The 19621-nt window shown below is 40.7% G+C and overlaps 1 protein-coding gene across 1 annotated transcript in view; it reads right to left on the bottom strand.

Moving 5' to 3' along the window:
• LOC145407188 (ionotropic receptor 93a-like) overlaps positions 1–5109 on the bottom strand; it is a 61883-nt gene extending 56774 nt beyond the window's left edge. The window contains exon 1 of the mRNA XM_080278228.1: positions 4852–5109. Coding sequence (XP_080134354.1) covers positions 4852–5109 — 258 coding nt within the window. The remainder of the gene's footprint in view (positions 1–4851) is intronic.
• Between the last annotated feature and the right edge of the window lie 14512 nt (positions 5110–19621).

The raw sequence follows: 19621 nt of genomic DNA, 5'->3' as shown, positions 1-19621 counted from the left end.
CTACCTCCCGAGAAAAGGCAGGAGTTTTCGGCATTACTGCAGGAGTACCTGCAAGTGTTCCGTGCTACTCCAGGAAGAACCACTGTGTTGATGCATGATGTCGATGTTGGAGACGCAAAGCCAATTAAACTGCCTCCTTACCGTGTGAACCCAGTGAAAGTTCCTCTCATCCAGAAGGAGCTTGGCTACCTGTTGGACCACAAGATGATTGAGCCCTGTCAGAGTGAGTGGAGTTCTCCTGTCACTCTAGTCCCTAAGCCAGGTGGGTCACAGCGGCTTTGCGTTGACTACAGATGTGTTAATCAGATAACTAAAACAGACACTTACCCTCTCCCTCACGTGGAAGATTGCATAGACAAGATCGGAAAGGCTAGGTACATAAGTAAGTTTGATTTGTTAAAGGGATACTGGCAAGTACCTATGACTGAACGTGCTAGGGAGATCTCATGTTTTGTAACACTAGGAAAGACTTTTGCATGTTCGGTAATGTCATATGGTATGAAGAATGCACCAGCCACATTTCAGAAGCTCATGAATGTTGTAACAGAGGGTTTGGCAGGGTGTGTTGTTTATATTGATGATGTATTAATCTTCAGTGACAACTGGAAAGATCACCTATGCCATGTCAGTAAATTTCTTGAGCGTTTAGTTCAGGCTAATCTTGTAGCTAATTTATCAAAGTGTGAGTATGGTCAAGCTAAAGTTCAGTACCTTGGGTACGTAATTGGTGATGGACATGTTGCACCACCAGCAGCTAAGGTTCAGGTTATAAGTGATCTTCCCAGACCTAAAAGTAGGAAAGAGCTACAAAGATTTTTGGGAATGGTAGGTTATTACAGGAGATTTGTTCTTAACTTTTCAATTCTTGTGTCACCACTTACAGACCTACTGAAAAAGGGAGTTAAATTTGTCTGGACCGATAACTGTGAATCCTCTTTCAACAAACATAAAGCTATTCTATTAAGTCAGCCAGTGCTCGCTACTCCAAATTTTACTAAGCCTTTTAAGATGGCTGTTGATGCAAGTGATACAGGAGCTGGGGCTGTTTTGCTGCAAGAGGATGATCAGGGTATTGAACACCTTGTATCTTATTACAGTAAGAAGTTCACTCCACCTCAAAAGAACTACTCAACTATTGAGAAAGAGCTTTTGGCCTTGATTTTGGGTTTACAGCATTTTTCATTTTATTTGTGTTCTGGTTTTGACCCCATAGTCATTTATACCGATCATAACCCACTGAAATTCCTTAGTAAGTTTAAAGATAAAAATCAGAGATTGACAAGATGGAGTCTACTTCTTCAGGAGTATTCATTAGACATACAACATGTCAAGGGGAAAGAAAATGTTATTGCAGATTGCTTATCTAGACTTTAGACAGATTGTTTAAGAGTAATAAGAAATTTCCTTTGTAAATTTCTTTTTCTTTGTGGGGAGGTGTTACATAGCCTATGATTTCATCATCTTTTGTGTAATTTTAACGCATAGTATGGTGCATGTTTGATCACGAGCATGTTCTGCCTCAGTCCCCCCCTTCTACCATTATAGTAGAGTAAGTCGTCCTTTCTGTTGTTCAGAGCGGGATTGTCAACTCTTTGTCCCCATGGCTTCGTTTGCGCGTCTTTCTTACAAGTTGTATCAAGCTCTGCTGGCCCCTATATAATGAGCTCAGTCTCTGCATTATGGCCACTTAGAGCTGCTCCTCATTTTGTTCACATCTCTGTCCTCCCCTGTACAGTTATTATTATTGTGAGTTTCTCAGGAAGTCTCCAACCATCTAGCAGCTGTGTGTAACTTGAGTATAACTGTTATTGCATTTTGTTCTTGTACTGTATAGCATAAGTTGTTCATTTGTAGGCCTAGTGAGATTTTTTGTAATTAATGTAAAGTTTTTGTCAGTCATCATTAATAATATTTCGTATCTGTAATAATTTATCTTGCATTAACTGAGCATTACCCAGTGTATTTTCATTTTATCAGGGCTGACTTAGGTAAATTTACTCTTGCTAATTTCGTGTTAATAGAGGCTATTGCAGTTAACCATATATTTAACCTGTTTTTTGCCATTACATTATCCTTATGAGTCCTGAATGTTTTGTTGTTAGTTTGAGCATTAAACTTTAACTTGTAATTTTACCTAACTCTTTGTTTTGAACCTGGAACTTTACGGGACAGTAGTGATTTTTAGTATTCTCACTTAAAGTGTACATTATCTTTCTCTGTTCCGTAACAATATATATATATATATATATATATATATATATATATATATATATATATATATATATATATATATATATATATATATAGACTGTATATATTCCAATGAGTAATTATCACTTACCTCCTTCACCCTTTTTTCTCCCACTACATTGTGTGGAAAGGATCCAGAAACAGGAAAAGAGAAGTATAAATATAGAAAGACCTACAGAGTGCTCAATAAAACTGAGCCACACATCCATTTACTAACCATTAAAGCTTTTAATATTTTAACTCCGTCTCACAAACCAAGCGGTCCACACAAAATGAAGCATCATAATACGTGTGGTGTGGAGGTATTCAGTTAATTGCATAACAGATCATATATATATATATATATATATATATATATATATATATATATATATATATTTAGTTTTTGCCATACAGTTTCCTTTTATGGGCTAAACGCAAGATCCATCTTCTCTCACGCTGGAGATCATTTCCAACCGATCTCATCCCACACCGTAAATGCATTCTAAGCTTAAGAGAAATAGTGCTTCACTGAGATGGTTGTTCTTGTGTCTGGTGGTTCTGTACTCTGCATTTTACACTTATGGGGGTCCAGAAAAAAAAAAATTGCGTGTGTAAAATCTGGGAAAAGTGTCTTGAGATACCAGGCTCAGGTGCTGTATATGAATAATAAATTACACTCAGTCGGCCCAGAAGTAAAGTTATAAGGGCGTGGCAACAAGATGTTAAGAACACCGAGAATATTAACACAAAGAACAAAAAGAAACAGAGGAAAATATTCCCTTAGGGAAAGGTTTTAACCCGAGGCGTCCCGTCAACGTTCTTTAACGTCCACACGTTTTGTCACTGCCAATCCCATTGACGTACATAAACGCGAAAAAATTGCAAGGTCCCTAATTTGCACAATTTTCAATTTTCGCGAGTCATTTTTGGTACGTATACACGTGACACCTTCCTCAACAAGATGCCAGGCAGGGACAATGCCTTACCCAGCATGACCTCCTCCCCCCCCTGCATGCCATTGTCTCAGCAATTCACCTGTTATCAGGGACCTGGCCAGTATAGCCATGTCATGCCACGGTACGAAATTCAGGGCCAGAGTGATCCCCCAATCAATGACAATGTGGAGGACAACCTTTACATAGCATTAGAGGAAGAAACAGTTAGAAATGATGATCAGGTAATGTGGCAAAAAAAGGTCATGTATTAGTGAGTGAAACAATGCTTATAATGCCTATATTACTGCTTGAAAACCAATATACTCTTGTACTACATATAAATTCGTACCAAGTAAATAAATAAATACCGTTCATGAGTGGTGTGAAATAGTTATCCTCCCATAGAACTCGTTTTCTTTGGTGCCAGCCTGATAGAAAACCCAGTAAGGTAAGGAGGTGCTCCTACCTGTAATGAGTATTTTAAACCTCAGGTGAGCGATTTCTCTATGAATTTTCGATGTTTCTCACCAAAAGCGAAGGTTTGAGCCAAAAAAAAAAAAAATCCTAAAATTGTCGGGATTGGGGGGAGTCAGTGGTGGAAAAGTGGTCGGGATGGGGCGGGTTAATAAGGGGGTAGCCCTCATCATGTGCACCTCTTTACATAACTCATCCAGATATATACCATAAAAACAGATCCATCCTTTTCTGTCGTTCATCAGTTATTTTGCCTATCTCATTTCACCGCTTATTCACATACTCATGTTATTCATTCTACAGCTTTTTGGCCTTGCACTCGCCTCCAGCCTCTAAATTCACATAATTTAAATTATAAAAACCCTTTTTACTACTTCATTAACAACCATTTTCCTTATGGTATTATTTTTTAAGGGTCTGATTCGGAGCACAGGCTTAACAGCCAGATCTCTGAGACCCAACAGACTTCCTACGTTTACCAGACGTCGTTTACATGTCATGTGACTATATTATCTAAGAATCCACTTTCCTGTCCTTTCCAAAAATAATCTTCCTTACTCCAAATCTTTTAGGAATGTCTACATTCCGTTTTATGTCCAAACTAGACAGCCCACTTACTGTATATTATTTAGCTGATCTCATTCATGATTTTATGCTCATGCCATTGCTGGTCTCACACTCATGAATAAGTTTGGGCACTAATGCACTGTCATGCACTTCGCTTCCAGCCTATGCACTCAGACGACTGCTCGGTAGCAGGGCTTCTTAACACCAGCCACCTTACTTGCCGGAGACTTTTTTTTTTCTCTCCAAATATTTACCTCTTCTTTTTCATGTATCTGCTGCAAGCATCCACTACATCCAGCTTTCCCCATTATCAGCACAGAACACTGTGTGCCAGCTTCTCTCTCTCTCTCTCTCTCTCTCTCTCAACAAAGAACACTTTAAACACTTCACCCGCATCAACGCTTAGTTTAAATCTTTTCTGTCCACAAACATACAATACGCTGAAGCAGTGCACATCGCTGATATTTCACCACTGTCAAGTAACACAGCATCATCTGCATACATCACAGCTCAAATATTCCATGCCTATTAATATATCACCAACATCATAAATGAAGAGTCTGCGAAAACAGAAGACTGGCATATACAAAAATTGCATGCTTTTGCCGTATCATTCAAATACTTCAGCGTTAGTAATACTTGCCCGAAAATATGGAATATTTGCATTATCTGCAACAATAATTATCCCCACATCACTGTCATCCAGGACGTCCCTAAGCGTTTCGTAGGGCTGATCGATGTGCCTGACGGCCAGGAGGGACATGAGGTTGCCGGTGTAACTCTGTGTCAGCACCATTATCATCATCATCCACACCCCCTGCACCACTCGCTCCCACCACCACCACCCAATGGTTTTCGTCACGTCTGTTTCGGGAGATTGAAATACAGTTTTTATCGTCATTTTCGAAATCTTCCTCTGCCTTTCTCACTATCTGAAACGAGGTGTGTTACAAAAAGGGTGGGACAACACACCTTTAACAAACCTTTCATTAACAGTTATTTTAATCTCAGTATATATGATAAACTTAACTGTTTAGTGCCTCTTTCTGTGTGTGTATGGAGGAAGGAGTTTCTGGGACATTATCCTGCTACTGAGATAGACTCCAATGAGGCAGGATGTGACTATGTGAGTACACGGGGAGCACGAAAAAATGTGTTCATGGAGTAAATAGGTCTCTGGGATAAATAAATCCATGGTTGTAACAGGTTTATATGAAAAAATAGGTCCATTGGGAATATGTCACTAGGGAAAAGAGATAGGTAGGAATGTAAGGCCAGTGAACTAAGACAAGTCCATCCAGGAAATAGGGCCATTGGAGAAGACAGGAATATGAAGGAAAATAAAAGAGGCTGTTTATAAATGGTACACGCAGTACAACGGTGATCATGTGGAGTGGTATGTGAGTACAGTTCTGTTATTTTATTAACTGCAGAGAGATTTGTGAACTTTTTAGCAGATCTAGCCTAACCCTACCCAGGACAAGGCTCGGGCACTTAACTCAATCACCACATAGTGCACTAGCAGACACCTGTTGCCACCAGAGCAAAATTTTGTAATTTATTAAATCATTTTGTTGCTGATTATTATTATATTAAAATATTTTGGTTTAAATAAATTCTAACACAAGGTAATGTTTGATACTAACGTGAAAATAAAAACAGATGTCATCTGTGAACAACAGCCTTCCCCTGATGGGCGAGGAGCTTGCGTGGCTGCCATGGCAACCCCCCAAATCTCGTGAATGTGAGGCAGTCCACCATAAAAAATTGGATATCATAATGCATACGCTTTTCATTCCGTTACTAAACACAAAGGCATTTGCTATTCATGACTGCTGAACAGTACTTCACTATGAATATGTCCTAAAATAACTAGAGTGATGAGTTCAGCTTGTTAAATGCGTACAAAGATAACTTATAAATTGTGGAGGTCTATGAGCCTATCTGGTGCGAGGCGAGTACGCTCATGGTTGCTTCTTCCTCACAACAACACTTAGTCCAGTTGACACTCCTATGTATCCAATGGTCAATGTAGAAATGTTCCTTCCCATGAAGTTTTATTACCTCACCCTGGACAGAGGTATTGTTTTTGGTTAGGCCTCTATTGCTTGTTGGAATTGAAGGCGTCTGCAAGCATGTTGGTCAGTTCCATATGTTTGTCTCTCTGTTTGTTTGTCTGCTTTCTACAGGTCACAATTTTACATAAATATATATATATATATATATATATATATATATATATATATATATATATATATATATATACAAACCCTGGAAGTCTTCTGATTTCCATCAAAATCGGTCACAGGCCCTGGGCTGGATGAGGGGTTCAAATCTCTCTATTGCCGTGGGTCCAGAAATCATCGCGATCCAGTGCCTGGCCCAGGAACCATTTTTTTTTAATATAAATATTTCGAAGACAGAAAAGCCTGGAGCACCTGGCAATACAATTTTTAGCTTCCTAACCCATTCTGTGGTTTGCAATGAAATGAGAAAAAAAATCACCAAATGAATGCCTACAAGCTGGTGAAAACTAAGCAGAGATAATCTGATCCATCCAACATGGAGGGAAGAGGGGGGAGGAGAGTGAAGGGGAAGAGGGGGATGAGGGGGAGGAGAGTGGAGGGGAAGAGGGGGAGGAGAGTGGAGGGGAAGAGGGGGATGAGGGGGGAGGAGAGTGGAGGGGAAGAGGGGGAAGGAGAGTGGAGGGGAAGAGGGGGGAGGAGAGGAAGAGGGGGAAGGAGAGTGGAGGCGAAGAGGGGGGAGGAGAGTGGAGGGGAAGAGGGGGGAGGAGAGGAAGAGGGGAAAGGAGAGTGGAGGCGAAGAGAGGGGAGGAGAGTGAAGGCGAAGAGGGGGGTGGAGAGTGGAGGGGAAGAGGGGGAAAAGGGGGGGGAGAGTGGAGGGGAAGAGAGAAGGGGGGAAGATGGGAAAGGGAAAGAGGGGGGGAGGGGGAAGAGGGATGGCCAAAGAGGTTGGGGAAAAAGGGAGAAAGAAGAGGGAGAAAGAGGGGGAAGAGGAGAAAAAGACGGGGAAGAGGGGAGAAAGAGGAGAAAGAGGGGGAAGAGGATGGATCCATCTGGGAAGCGCGCTGCCTATGGCAGCTTCATTTGTTTGTTTCTTTGTTCCTTTGTTTGTTTCTTGTTTGCAATATTACAGAAAAACTGCTGAATGAAATTACATGAAACTTTAAGAATGTGTGGGCACTGGCCCCAAAAGGAAGTGACTGAATTTTGGAGGTAATCGAGTTACCCTGAAACGTCAAAATCAATGTCGGAGAATTTCAGTGGGAAATAACTTGAAACTGGTTGAAAATAGAGATATTTACTATTATCAACATACAGGAGCTCCCTAATGGGCTTTTATTTGGCACCAAGACCTTTGACCCTGAATGACCTTGAAAGGTCAAACTCAAGTATCACGGATATTCAGGGGGCAATAACTCGAAACTGGTTGCAGGTAGGTACAGTATTTACTATTATCAACAGATAAGAAGTCCCATATGAGTTTTTATTTGGGACCATGACCTTTGACCTTAAGTGATCTTGAAAGGTCAAACTCAAGGTCACGGATATTCAGGGGACTAGCCTATAACTCGAAACTAGCTATGATTAGTATTGACAGAGAAGTTCCATTTCATTTGAGCCATTACCTTAGACTCTAACTGTTTACCGACACTATATGACAGTACCAATTCAGCATTTATCAGCAATAAAATAACTGCTGTCGGGCGAGGATTGTTTTGCCGGCACTTGTTGTTGATTTGTACTCATATGGAGTACTAAAACAAATATATCTTGGTTGCTCAACTGACATGTTTGGGCAACTCAGGTAATTAGCTTGAATCACAATGCCTGCTGGCCGCCATCTTGGAAATTGAACATTTTGACCACATGTCAAAGAGTGACGTGTAATACCTCATTTCTATTTTTTTTTTTTTTTTAATGCAGAATCCATTTCTGATGTTATTTTACCAATTGAAGGTCAAATACAGGAGTTACGGTCAGGTCAAGGTCAAATTTGATATTTCAGTAAACAGTAAATGGACACTCCTATGCATCCAATAGTCAAAGTGGAAGTGTCCATCCCTATGAACTTCTGTTGTTGATTTGCATTCATATTGGTCCTTAAGCTAACTTAGTTTGGTTGCATTCAGAATACCTGGTTCACAGATGTAAAATGTTCAAAGTTTCAGAGTTCAGTGTAGACTCCTATGAAGGGAAAGTTCTTCCTAAATAATGTTTATGTGACGCATGAATTTATGCTAATTTTCTGACAAAACAAAAAATTTTCAGGATATAATGTCATTTTCTGCATTTTTTCTACGGTTCCATGTCGTGACTGGTGCCATCACTGCAAAATGCAATGGGTTTGTGACAATGATAAGTTCCAATTGAGTGGTCTTAATTATTTAAAAGTGTTAAGAAGGGACACAGATAGGTCCATGAGAACAGTGTGTTTAAATATTATTATAATAGTTTTGTTGGCAGTCAGTTGTTAAAATGATATTATTCTAGGATATGATATTTATTTAATCATGATTGCATGCTTTATATTTTCTCTGCATGTATACATTTTTCTTCCTTTTTACTTATAACTTTGATTTCAGACTTTACAATAATGTATATATTTTGTTATTATTTTTTTATTTTTACTTATAACTTTGATTTCAGACTTTACAATAATATAGTCCTTTCCTTTGATGATAGTTATTCTACTAAATCATGACTAAAGTTTATAATTAAAATGTGTTTTGTCAAGTTTCCTCAAGAACAAACATGTTTTTGTATTCAACTTTCAGGCCTTGATATGGTAAGAAAATGTTTAGATAGATTTGACGAGAGTGCCACTTAGACAGATATATGATCCAAAAATACAATTGTTATTACTCATTATACAATGGCGATAATTTTAAATTAAACAAATCAGAGACAGAAGTAAATTTATTACATATCCGTTTGGCAACTAAAAAGTTTATACATTTCAAGACCTCAGATATACTGTTATAAGCTATGCAGCTACTGTGACTACCAAGCCTATGTGTTTAAATTTAAACATGCTGGCTCATTATGGTGAACATAGATTTTTGCTGTAATTACGTGGGCATCCCATGGGACATTTAAATTTGGTCATTGACTGTAGTATCTTATAAATATTGAATTTTCCTTTGTGCAGATCCAGATGTCTGATGCATCCCTTGACGATGGGAGGTGCGTCCTTCCGACTTGTTGCAGTTCTGCACAACTAAAGACATTCAAACTCCAAGCAGTAAAATAGTTTACTGTCTGTACAAAAGAGCAGCACGATGATGGCACATGTGACAGAATGCTAGATTTTTTGGACTCTCAAAGAGAGCAAGCATCAGTTGAACTTTATAAAAAATTTTGTTGTTCATTCACCCCCAAGGACCATGTAAAAATGATTGTGGCCAAGAAAAGTAAGGATGGTTCATTAGACAGTGATGAAGCACCACTTGTTAAAATCAAAAGGTCACAAGTATAAGATTCTGACTTTAAAAAAATTATGTTTATTCGGTGCTAAGGATTGTGAACCTGTAAATCCCAAACAACCCTTACAGGTAGAAGAGAGTAGTGCAATGTGGAAGAAAAGATATCCAAAATGCTCAGCCTTTCAAACCCAGTCTGCTACAATACTGTGATGACTGAAATGTTGATTCGAGTAGGGAAGCTGCTATGCACTGTCATGCTGTGCATGATTTAGCAGGAGCTGAGGCTTGGTATAACATTAACTGCTATGATGAATTACGGAAAATCCCTAAGCACTCTGAAAGGATCTTGATGACCGACGATGAAGCTATGAAGCTGCTTGCTGATGAGATGTTTCCAATTCGAAAGCTGTGCACTTGAATATCCACTGAACTGCATGATAAATATGTCAGTTATGGTGGATGGTTGACATGAAAACATATGTTTACCAAGTTGGTTGCATATTTGGGTGATGATGTGGTGGTACATAGTACTGAAGGTTGTGCATCCATTGTTGGATTTCAAGAGTTTGTGGGTAACATCTTGATATTTCACAATGTGGAAAAAAGATGAAGAAAAAGAGGATGCTCTAGTGAGAAAGATCTCACATCTAAAACATAGTGCATTCCATCCAACAACAAAAACTTGATCTTGGTGGCTACATATGCCAGAACAAAGCAACAAAATAGTGCTACACTGGCTAAACTGCTTAGGTATATCTTGAAGCTGATATCTAATGGTGAAGTCACAAAAAACATCACTGAATCTGTTATAATCCATACAGCACTGCATTACCAAGACACAGAACCAAAAAACACCTGGGCAAGTTATCAAATTACACCACATGTATGGTAACAGGGATCTCATTGACATTTTACACGAACATGGATACACTGTGTCTTATGACGAGATGCTGCAGTTTCACACGTCAGCAGTGAGGTATGTCTGTGACAATGCTGCTACATTGCATCATATGGTGGGGCTAACCGAAGGGTTGAAGTTACAATTCTTTTGTTTGACAAGTTTGACTTGCTGATACCACTCCAAATGGTTGCCATGAAACCCATCCACTGTCGACACAATTTGGGATGCATCCAGCTGGGATCATCGAGACTAGCAATGCTCGACTTCGTTTCAGTACTCTCATTATCCATCAACTCATTCCTAAAGAGGCCAAGTCTGTGGGTAATAACAGGCCCATTGAACTTATGCACTATACAGGCCCTAAGAAGGTAATGCCCCCTGAAGTGCCCACTGCTAAGAACATCGGAATCAGCTACCATGAGGTGTACAATTGCCAGGCAGCCTGCTGGCTTCCCAAGAGAAGAACACAATGTGGCTCAACAGCCTAAGTCAGGGACAAGATGCTATGGAGTGGAATGGCTTTAACCCCTCAATGGCCATGGGTTCCATAATCTGTGGGCTGCCCTGGCTGGCCCCAGGACCATTTTTTCAGGGTTCTAAAATCAATTTCTTTTCCTTATAGATGTGAAGAAAATCATCTGGCGCACCTATCAATGCATTCTTTTTATCTTCATAAACCCATCCTGTGATTCGCTATGACTAGCACATGATGTCATAAAATTCATGAAATTCACTGTGGATGGGCCATTAACATATTAACATATGGGCGAATACATCCCCCCAAAAGTGGCAAACTGAGTGTTTGGGATGGTAGAATAGGGTCGAGTAAACATACAAGTGACCTTCATTCCCCTCCCACAATTTTTAGCAGGTTTATATAGTTCGCACTAGTCTGACTTCACCGTCACGTTAAACTGTCGCTCGATGCCGGAGGCCATTTAACCCCTACACCGCGGGCATGTTTACCAATGTTTTGCATGTGCCGCGGGGTTATTCGGGCTCCGACAGACTCTCAAAAAATATTTGCCAAAAATCAGTTATTAGTCCTATAATATTAAAATTATTTATGCTTATGGCACATACCTTCAGCTTTCTCCTGGAATGTTTGTTGAGCCTTCGTCCGTTACCGTAGGACTTGTGGAGACCTCTGAAGTTGGGTAACGAAGTCTCCATTTTACACTTCCCGACAACCCGTAATATGATTACCACAACCAGATATTAACACTATAAACACTATGATTTTCAAGTAGTTTGGGATCCATACTCAAAAAAAAAAAACACTGTGAAAGCAATGAAAATTATGAGCGCGTCTGACCGTCGCACTTGCGCTAGTTTGCTCTTGGTACTCTGTCATTTATTATTCATAAAACCCCTCACACTTTATATTTCTATTACTATATAACACATATATATCTACAGTCTTTATCCATAAGTTTCCTTCAGTAGTATTAGTTTATTGTCACTGTAGGGATTCAATTTCTTTCAGTAAAATACATAGCATTCACTTTCTCGTCCTGTATACCAGCATTGAGAGTGAATGTCACTTTCACCTTCACTCTCATAACTCATAGTATTCAGACATGCTAGAGTGAAACTTTCACTTTCATTACTCCTAGGGTATATACTCGTATTCTTATAATACTACTCATTTACATTTCTATTTACGTTCTCTATTTTATTTACGTTATTTACATTTCTATTTTATTTACACTGTGTTATGCACTGTCACTTGAAGTAACTTATAAAACTATTTTCCACTGTTCACGTATATTTACAATCATTACTTTCACTTGCTGTTTACACATTATTTACACATTATTTACAATTCCACTTGCACTGTTTTACTCAATAGAAAGATCGTAGTCACTCTTTTATCAATTGTCAGCCCTTTACCTCTTTCCACACGAGGTTTAGTAGGGGGTAAAGGTCACAGGGCCCTTTGCATGGGGGTGAAAAGTCCCTGAAGCTAGCAAGAACGAATAGACGTACCTCCACTTTGGAAGATAAGAGTGAACTGATAAGGGTGGCCTGGAGTGGTGGCCTATCTTGGGAAATTCATGACTACCAACGTTAGCCTCTTGACACAGCTAATATATAGCAGTGAAATGATTGGCAGGAAATCTAGACAATACATTATAAATTATGTAGTTCCACGTGAATGTAAATATCACTTAGGCTTCTCCCTTCCCTCCTTATATGTATATTTATTACGATAATAGATTATACGGCATATTTCAAGGGGAAATAAACAGCGAAAATTAGCGAACGAGTGCACGTGAGGTGTTGTCAGGCGATAATTAGCCAATTCCAGGTGTATGGCACTCTCACTTACCTTATTTCTTTCTTGTATATATTATTTGGTATAAGAATAGGGCATAGGGCTTATTTCAATGGATGAAATCAGTGAAAAATTCCAAGGAAGATTTACTTAGTGTAGCACGGCCGGGCAGGCGAGAGGATAGGGTAATGGAGGGGGGGTAGGGAGGGAGGGGAGTCAAGAACGGGGAGAAATGGCTGAATTGTCAACAATGGATGGGAGTACAGATGAGATTAGGAGTGCTGACTAGTGTTGGACATTGGCAGTACTGATAGATGATACAAGCCCCCACTTGGAAGCCCGGGTGAATTGAAAATAACACAGAATCACAAAAGCGACGCCCCGCGGTATGATCTCTTGCTCCCAAGCGTCACGAAAGTGACGCCCCGCGGTTAAGGGGTTAAGGGTTAACAATCAGCTAGCCACAAGCGAGGGCAGGCGGAAACCTGCAAGTACCTACATGTTTTGCCCTTTGATTGACACATCACACGCTCACCCAGACACTATCCTTTAAACACTCTTATACATGCAGAATTGAGTGGTTGATATGGGGTTGACATATGTGCATTTTTCCATTGATATGCAGCTATTTGTAGTAACCAAACAAGAGTGCTAGTACCAAGCAGAGCAGTCCCATAATATAACTGTTCATCTATGTAAGATGCACATTATACAGGCCTTCATTAGCTGCATTGCATATCTGATGCAAGATTCATCACTGGAAGTGTATGCACGTGCAGCATATGGTGGGCTGACAGGTATATTGTGTACAATATGGGACTTTTATTTTTAGTAACTTTTCAGCCAGGGATAGCCAAGTACTAACCAGTTCAACATGCCAGCAAAGCAAACATCTAGCAAATAGCCTTAGCCTTCTTAAATCTAACATGTCACTCTTTTTAACCCGCCCCAGCCTGACGTTTTCTGGGCAGTGGTACGCCCCAGTCCTGACATTTTTGGACCTTTTTTTTTTGGTCTCAAACATCCGCTTTTGGTGAGAAACATCGAAAATTCATAGAGAAATCGCTCACCTGAGGTTTAACCCGTCACGTCCCGAGGTTTTCCGCAGCTCCGCCATCCCTCAGTCCCAAGGTATTTTCGATTTTTTTTTTTTTGGCTAAAACCTTCGCTTTTGGTGAGAAACATCGAAAATTCATAGAGAAATCGCTCACCTGAGGTTTAAAATACCCAATCCAGGTAGGAGTTCCTCCTTACCTGACTGGGTTTTCTAACATGCTGGCACCAAAGAAAACGAGTTCTATGGGATGGCAACTATTTTATCCACTCATAAACGGTATTTATTTATTTACTTGGTACGAATGTATATGTAGTATGAGAGTATGTTGGTTTTCAAGCAGTAATAAAGGCATTATAAGCATTGTTTCACTCACTAACTAATCATCATACCTGACCTTTTTTTGCCACATTACCTGATCATTATTTCTGGATGTTTCTTCTTCTAATGCTATGTAAACATTGTCCTCCACATTGTCATCGATTGGGGAATCACTCTGGCCCTGATTATCTTTACTAGCCAGGTCACTGGTAACAGGTCCTTTGCCAAGACCATGGCGTGAGGGGGGGAGGGGGGAGGTTATGCCGTGTAAGGCATTGTCCCTGCTTGGCATCTTGTAGAGGAATAGAGGAAGGTGTCATGTGTATACATACACAAAATCACGCGCGAAAACTGAAAATTGTGCAAATTAGGGACCTTGCAGCTATATGGAGTTCCGCACCTCCGACAACCCCCAATCCCGAGGTATTTTCGAAAAAAATTTTTTTTGCTAAAACCTTCGCTTTTGGTGAGAAACATCGACAATTCATAGATAAATCGCTCACCTGAGGTTTAAAATACCCAATCCAGGTAGGAGTTCCTCCTTACCTGACTGGGTTTTCTAACAGGCTGGCACCAAAGAAAACGAGTTCTATGGGAGGGTAACTATTTTATCCACTCATAAACAGTAATTATTTATTTACTTGGTACGAATTTATATGTACTATAAGAGTATATTGGTTTTCAAACAGTAATATAGGCATTATAAGCATTGTTTCACTCACTAACTGATCACCATTCATGACCTTTTTTTTCCCACATTACCTGATCATCATTTCTGACTGTTTCTTCCTCTAATGCTATGTAAACTTTGTCCTCCACATTGTCATTGATTGGGGAATCACTCTGGCCCTGAATGTCTTTATTGGCCAGGTCACTGGTAACAGGTGAATTGCCGAGACAATGGCGTTCAGGGGGGGGGGAGGTTATGCGGTGTAAGGCATTGTCCCTGCTTGGCATCTTGTAGAGGAATAGAGGAAGGTGTCCCGTGTATACGTCCCAAAAATCACTCGAAAATTGAAAATTGTGCAAATTAGGGACCTTGCAATGTTGCCGCATTAATTCACATCGCCGGGACATGAGTGCACATCATCTGTGGACGTTAATTCACGTTGCCGGGACACCGCAGGTTAAAACATTTTAATAAGCCAAAAACTAAAATGTAAATTTACTTTACATCTGAATCAGTCTTATTCTTGAGTTTAATATGCCGAGCTATGTACTGTATGTTAAGATAATGATAAGCAACTCTACTCTGTTAAATGTGTCAAGGCAACAGATCTTATGTCCCCTAGTTCATTCATGATGTCTCAAGGAGGGCCAAATAAACACAAAAGTAGTCCACCTTATACATTCTAAGTACCCAACAAATAAACAGCAACACTTTACATAATTTACTGCACATAACCACTGAAACTCCATTCACGCACTATCACACATAGAAAAAAAGGTCAACTTGAGAAGCAAAAACAGCACTCACACTTACAAACACGTAACCAATATTCAGTCTAATACGCCAGTCAAAAAAAATTATAAGCAGTCCACTAGCTTCATGGTAGGCCAGCTGAGTTCGAGGTGATAAGCTATACCATCTCACACCAGCGGTCTCCAGAGGCCCGTTAGCTGAACACACTAACGCCAGCAGATTCCAGGCCACTTTCACTAGTCACGCAACAGAACAGCAGTCAACTGGCTTTGTGGTAGGCCAGCAGACTTCAAGGTGATAAGCTGTACCATTTCACACCAGCAGTCTCCTGGGCCCATTAGCTGAACACACTAACACCAGCAGATTCCATGCCGCCTCCACTAGTCACGCAACAAAACAGCTTAATCCAGGGTGCCTCTGCTGGTAACAAGATGCACCAGTTTATTGAACATCTTGCTAGTGAGGTACCTTAACATACCAGCAGATACCAAATTACATCAACTGGTATAAAGACACCCAGTTGACTTCAGGACACCTCAACACATCAGACGACTTCGGGGTGCATCAGCAGGTAGCCAGGCAACCAGACTTAAGCAGACTCCAGGGTGCCTCACAAGCAACTATACATTCAGTCGATGTCGCACACTGCTCCAGAGTGGATAGACACGGCCCTCAAAACCCAGGTGGGACTCGTGTTGGGAACTCGTGTAGGCAGACTGCCAACCCTCCATATACACCCACACAACAGCTGCGATATAAAAGCAACTACTTAGAATTACACAAGTTACTAAATATCACCGATCACAAGTGATCAATTTACAGCTATCAATAACAGAAAGTAAACACTGGATGACAAGTAATGAATACAGAGCTATCTTTAACACAGCATTAACGGCACTGAACTTACAGATGTGCACAGGCGAGATGTGCACAGAAACACCTAGAGAAAGGGAATGCTGCCAGAGCAGAGAGACAAGTGCTGACGTAGTCTTCCATCAACTCATACAAATGACCGAAACTTCGAATCATAAAAACAAACACTCGACTCTGCTAACCAGTTGGAGGCTTCTATGAAGCACTCAAATGGATGACTTATTCACTGATGGTAATTTCTCTATTTCCTGACAAAAGGTATCTTCAATGGGAAGTCATGGGTTAAAGCCACTCCATCCTTTCAGGGTGTATCTGCAGCACTCTTAAAACAGCTTCTGTCAACTACGCCAAAGACGTTTGAGGCGATACCTTAGTATCTGGACACTCATCGCCTCTATCCCACTGGTCGTTACTGGGTTAATAACATCCTTCTCCCAACACTTGTTCACCAGCTTGAACATGCAGAGAGAGGAGGTGACATTTACTTGTAGCAACAGACCATGGAGTGTTAGCCATGTCCAGTATGCCCGCAATCTCATCTAATATTTGTTAGAGTTGTGTTCACTCTCCGCAGAGGCAAGTGTGTGCCTTGTCTAACGGCTTCATGATGGTTACTGGAATGCAGTCTCTGCTGACCTAAAGGTGTGCCTCTGTCTGATAAGCTTGTCTCTGAGTGGGTTGGTGGTTCCCAATCTCTGTCCATGCATCAGACTGCGTTGATTATATATACTCTACTTCTGTACCAGACCAATCTGCACAGAATTAACGCAAGAAGAAGATAAAGCATCGACGTGTCTTGGATGCATATGAAAGGGGTTTCACTGAGGTGGAGGTGAAGTACCCTTATCCTCTGGAAGATCATCGTCATCTGTACAGTCCCGTCACTGGCCAAACTGCCCTCACTTTTGTGAATGTTGCTGTTTCATTTGTGATTGCGGACGTATGGATGGTAAATACATTTCCAGTCTCCCGAATAGTCAGTAGCCCCAGTAAGACAGTTTCTGTTCTCAAAGAGAAAATCAATGACAAAAAGATTAGACCAGTGATAGACCTTAAGAAAATTTTTCTTTGACTATTGGTGATTGGACAACGATGGCAGATGGTGTGGGAGACTCTGTTTTCCTATGAATTATGTGCTGTGCCTTTATCTCTCACTTATGAGCATGGTTGTTTCTGCAAAAGCAACAAATCAGTGCTGGTGAAACGAATAGGTGTGATTGAGAATTTGCCAACACCTGCTAATATTACACTTGTCAACAGCCAAAATGGTTCTCATACATGAGTATGTGTCTCTGGCTAATTTGATAGCACTGATTTCAAATCTGATATTCATTTTGCGCTATTGGACCAGGTTTCTTGAATATCCGACTGAAAACATTCAATGTGGCATAACTCGTCTCAAACTGTAACATATCTTGGGGCACACACAGATAATATTGCGATGATTTATAGTACAAAAATATGGAAATCCAGTGCATATTTTATTAGCAAGTGATGAAATTCAAAACATACTTCACCACTTTCCTTTTCCGCTTGTTCTGCTGACTCTCTTCGCATTGTAGCATCCAGCAGTAGTCGTCCATCATGTTTAAACCGAATCGGCCTTGATACCTGCTTTCCATTATAGCAATGTCTTGGTGAAATCTTTCACCGTGCTCGTCACTAATGTCTCCGAGGTTATCTGGGATGAAATCGAGATGGGAGTGAAAGAAATGAATCTTCAAGGACATCCGTGAGTCCAGAGCTCAATAACTCTATAACATGCCTGCCACAATTTCTTCGTGGTTGTCTGCACGATGGTTTCCAAGGTAGTTCTGTGAGACATTCACGAATGATTCCCATGTATCCCTCTCCAGTGGGTTTAATGCCTTGATGAAGTCACCAGCATGCAGATCTGAGGACCATTCAAAACCCCTGCTTTCAACTTGACTTTGGATACCACACCACCAAGCTTCATAGACAGGTCTTGAAACCAAGTACCCATTGGATTCATGGCTTTTACGAAATTTTTTGCCAAGCCAAGCTTGAGATGCAGTGGAGGCAAGAATATGCTTTCTCAATCCACAAGGGGTTTGTGAAGACAGTTGAACCTTCCAGGTGCATCTTTTGGTCTTGCCAGCCATTCTTTTCTTACATAGTGCTTGGCATTAGCGCTACTGTTCCACAAGCAGAGAAAGCACATGAGCTTTGTGTAACCGCTCTGAAGGCTCAGAAGTAGACTGATCACTTCGAGGTCCACGCTTATATTCCACTGATGCTTCTCATACTCGACAGTGGAAAGCACAGACATCATAGTTTCATAGCTCTTGGTCATCTCTGCATGTGCATTTGGCACGGATGGAAGCCGATTCCCGTTGTGTAGTCTTTTCCTGAATCTGTAAACAGCCTCCAATCATCCGGCTTGTATGGATCAGACTTGCAGAGTTGTTGCATGAGAGACACTGCATCATGACAGTAGCAAAGGTTATCATCCAGAAAAATGCAGACAGTTGTCTACGCTAATGATGCGCTAGAGTGATGGGCACTCCATCTTCCAGCAGGTTACACTGCTTCATTCCTGATCCCAGGAGCTCTACCTTTTCTTTAGACAAATCAAGGTCCTTTATGAGATCATGAAGGGCTCCCTGGTTGAATGGTTTGGGCCCACTGTTTCCTGAGTCGTCCTGGTCGTCATTATCCATGGAGCTATGACTGGAATCAGACTCGCTACTTAGCTCATGTTCAGCAGGTGGGTTTGGAACCGGTAGTTTGCACTGTGTAGCACTTGTCGGATTGCAGAAGGAATACTAGGGTACTGTACTGTGGCTCGTGTCTTGACAACTATTCCTTTGATGTTCGTGAAACAGAATTAGCAGTCGTTGCTGTGGTCTTTGGGCTCTTGCCACACCATTGGTACAGTGAATGGCAAACCTGAACTTCGTTTTCTATGCATCCAATTACTCAGGTGAATGACACAGGACCTACATGCTATGTGAGACGCCCATTTCTTGTCTTGGTAGCCCAACGGACATTTGAAGTAGCTCTTGTAGTTCACTTGAACAGCCTTCGTGATGGGATTCTTGAATCGTTCCAGGGTGAACGCTCCACAAATGTAACAAAAACGGTCAGGATCCTTTA

Source organism: Coenobita brevimanus, chromosome 8, assembly GCF_032717465.1.
Source record: "Coenobita brevimanus isolate Jiangsu-jjx chromosome 8, ASM3271746v2, whole genome shotgun sequence".
NCBI classification, from domain to species: domain Eukaryota; kingdom Metazoa; phylum Arthropoda; class Malacostraca; order Decapoda; family Coenobitidae; genus Coenobita; species Coenobita brevimanus.
The sequence above is the reverse complement of the archived record's forward strand: the minus strand, read 5'-3'. Positions and strand labels throughout refer to the sequence as shown.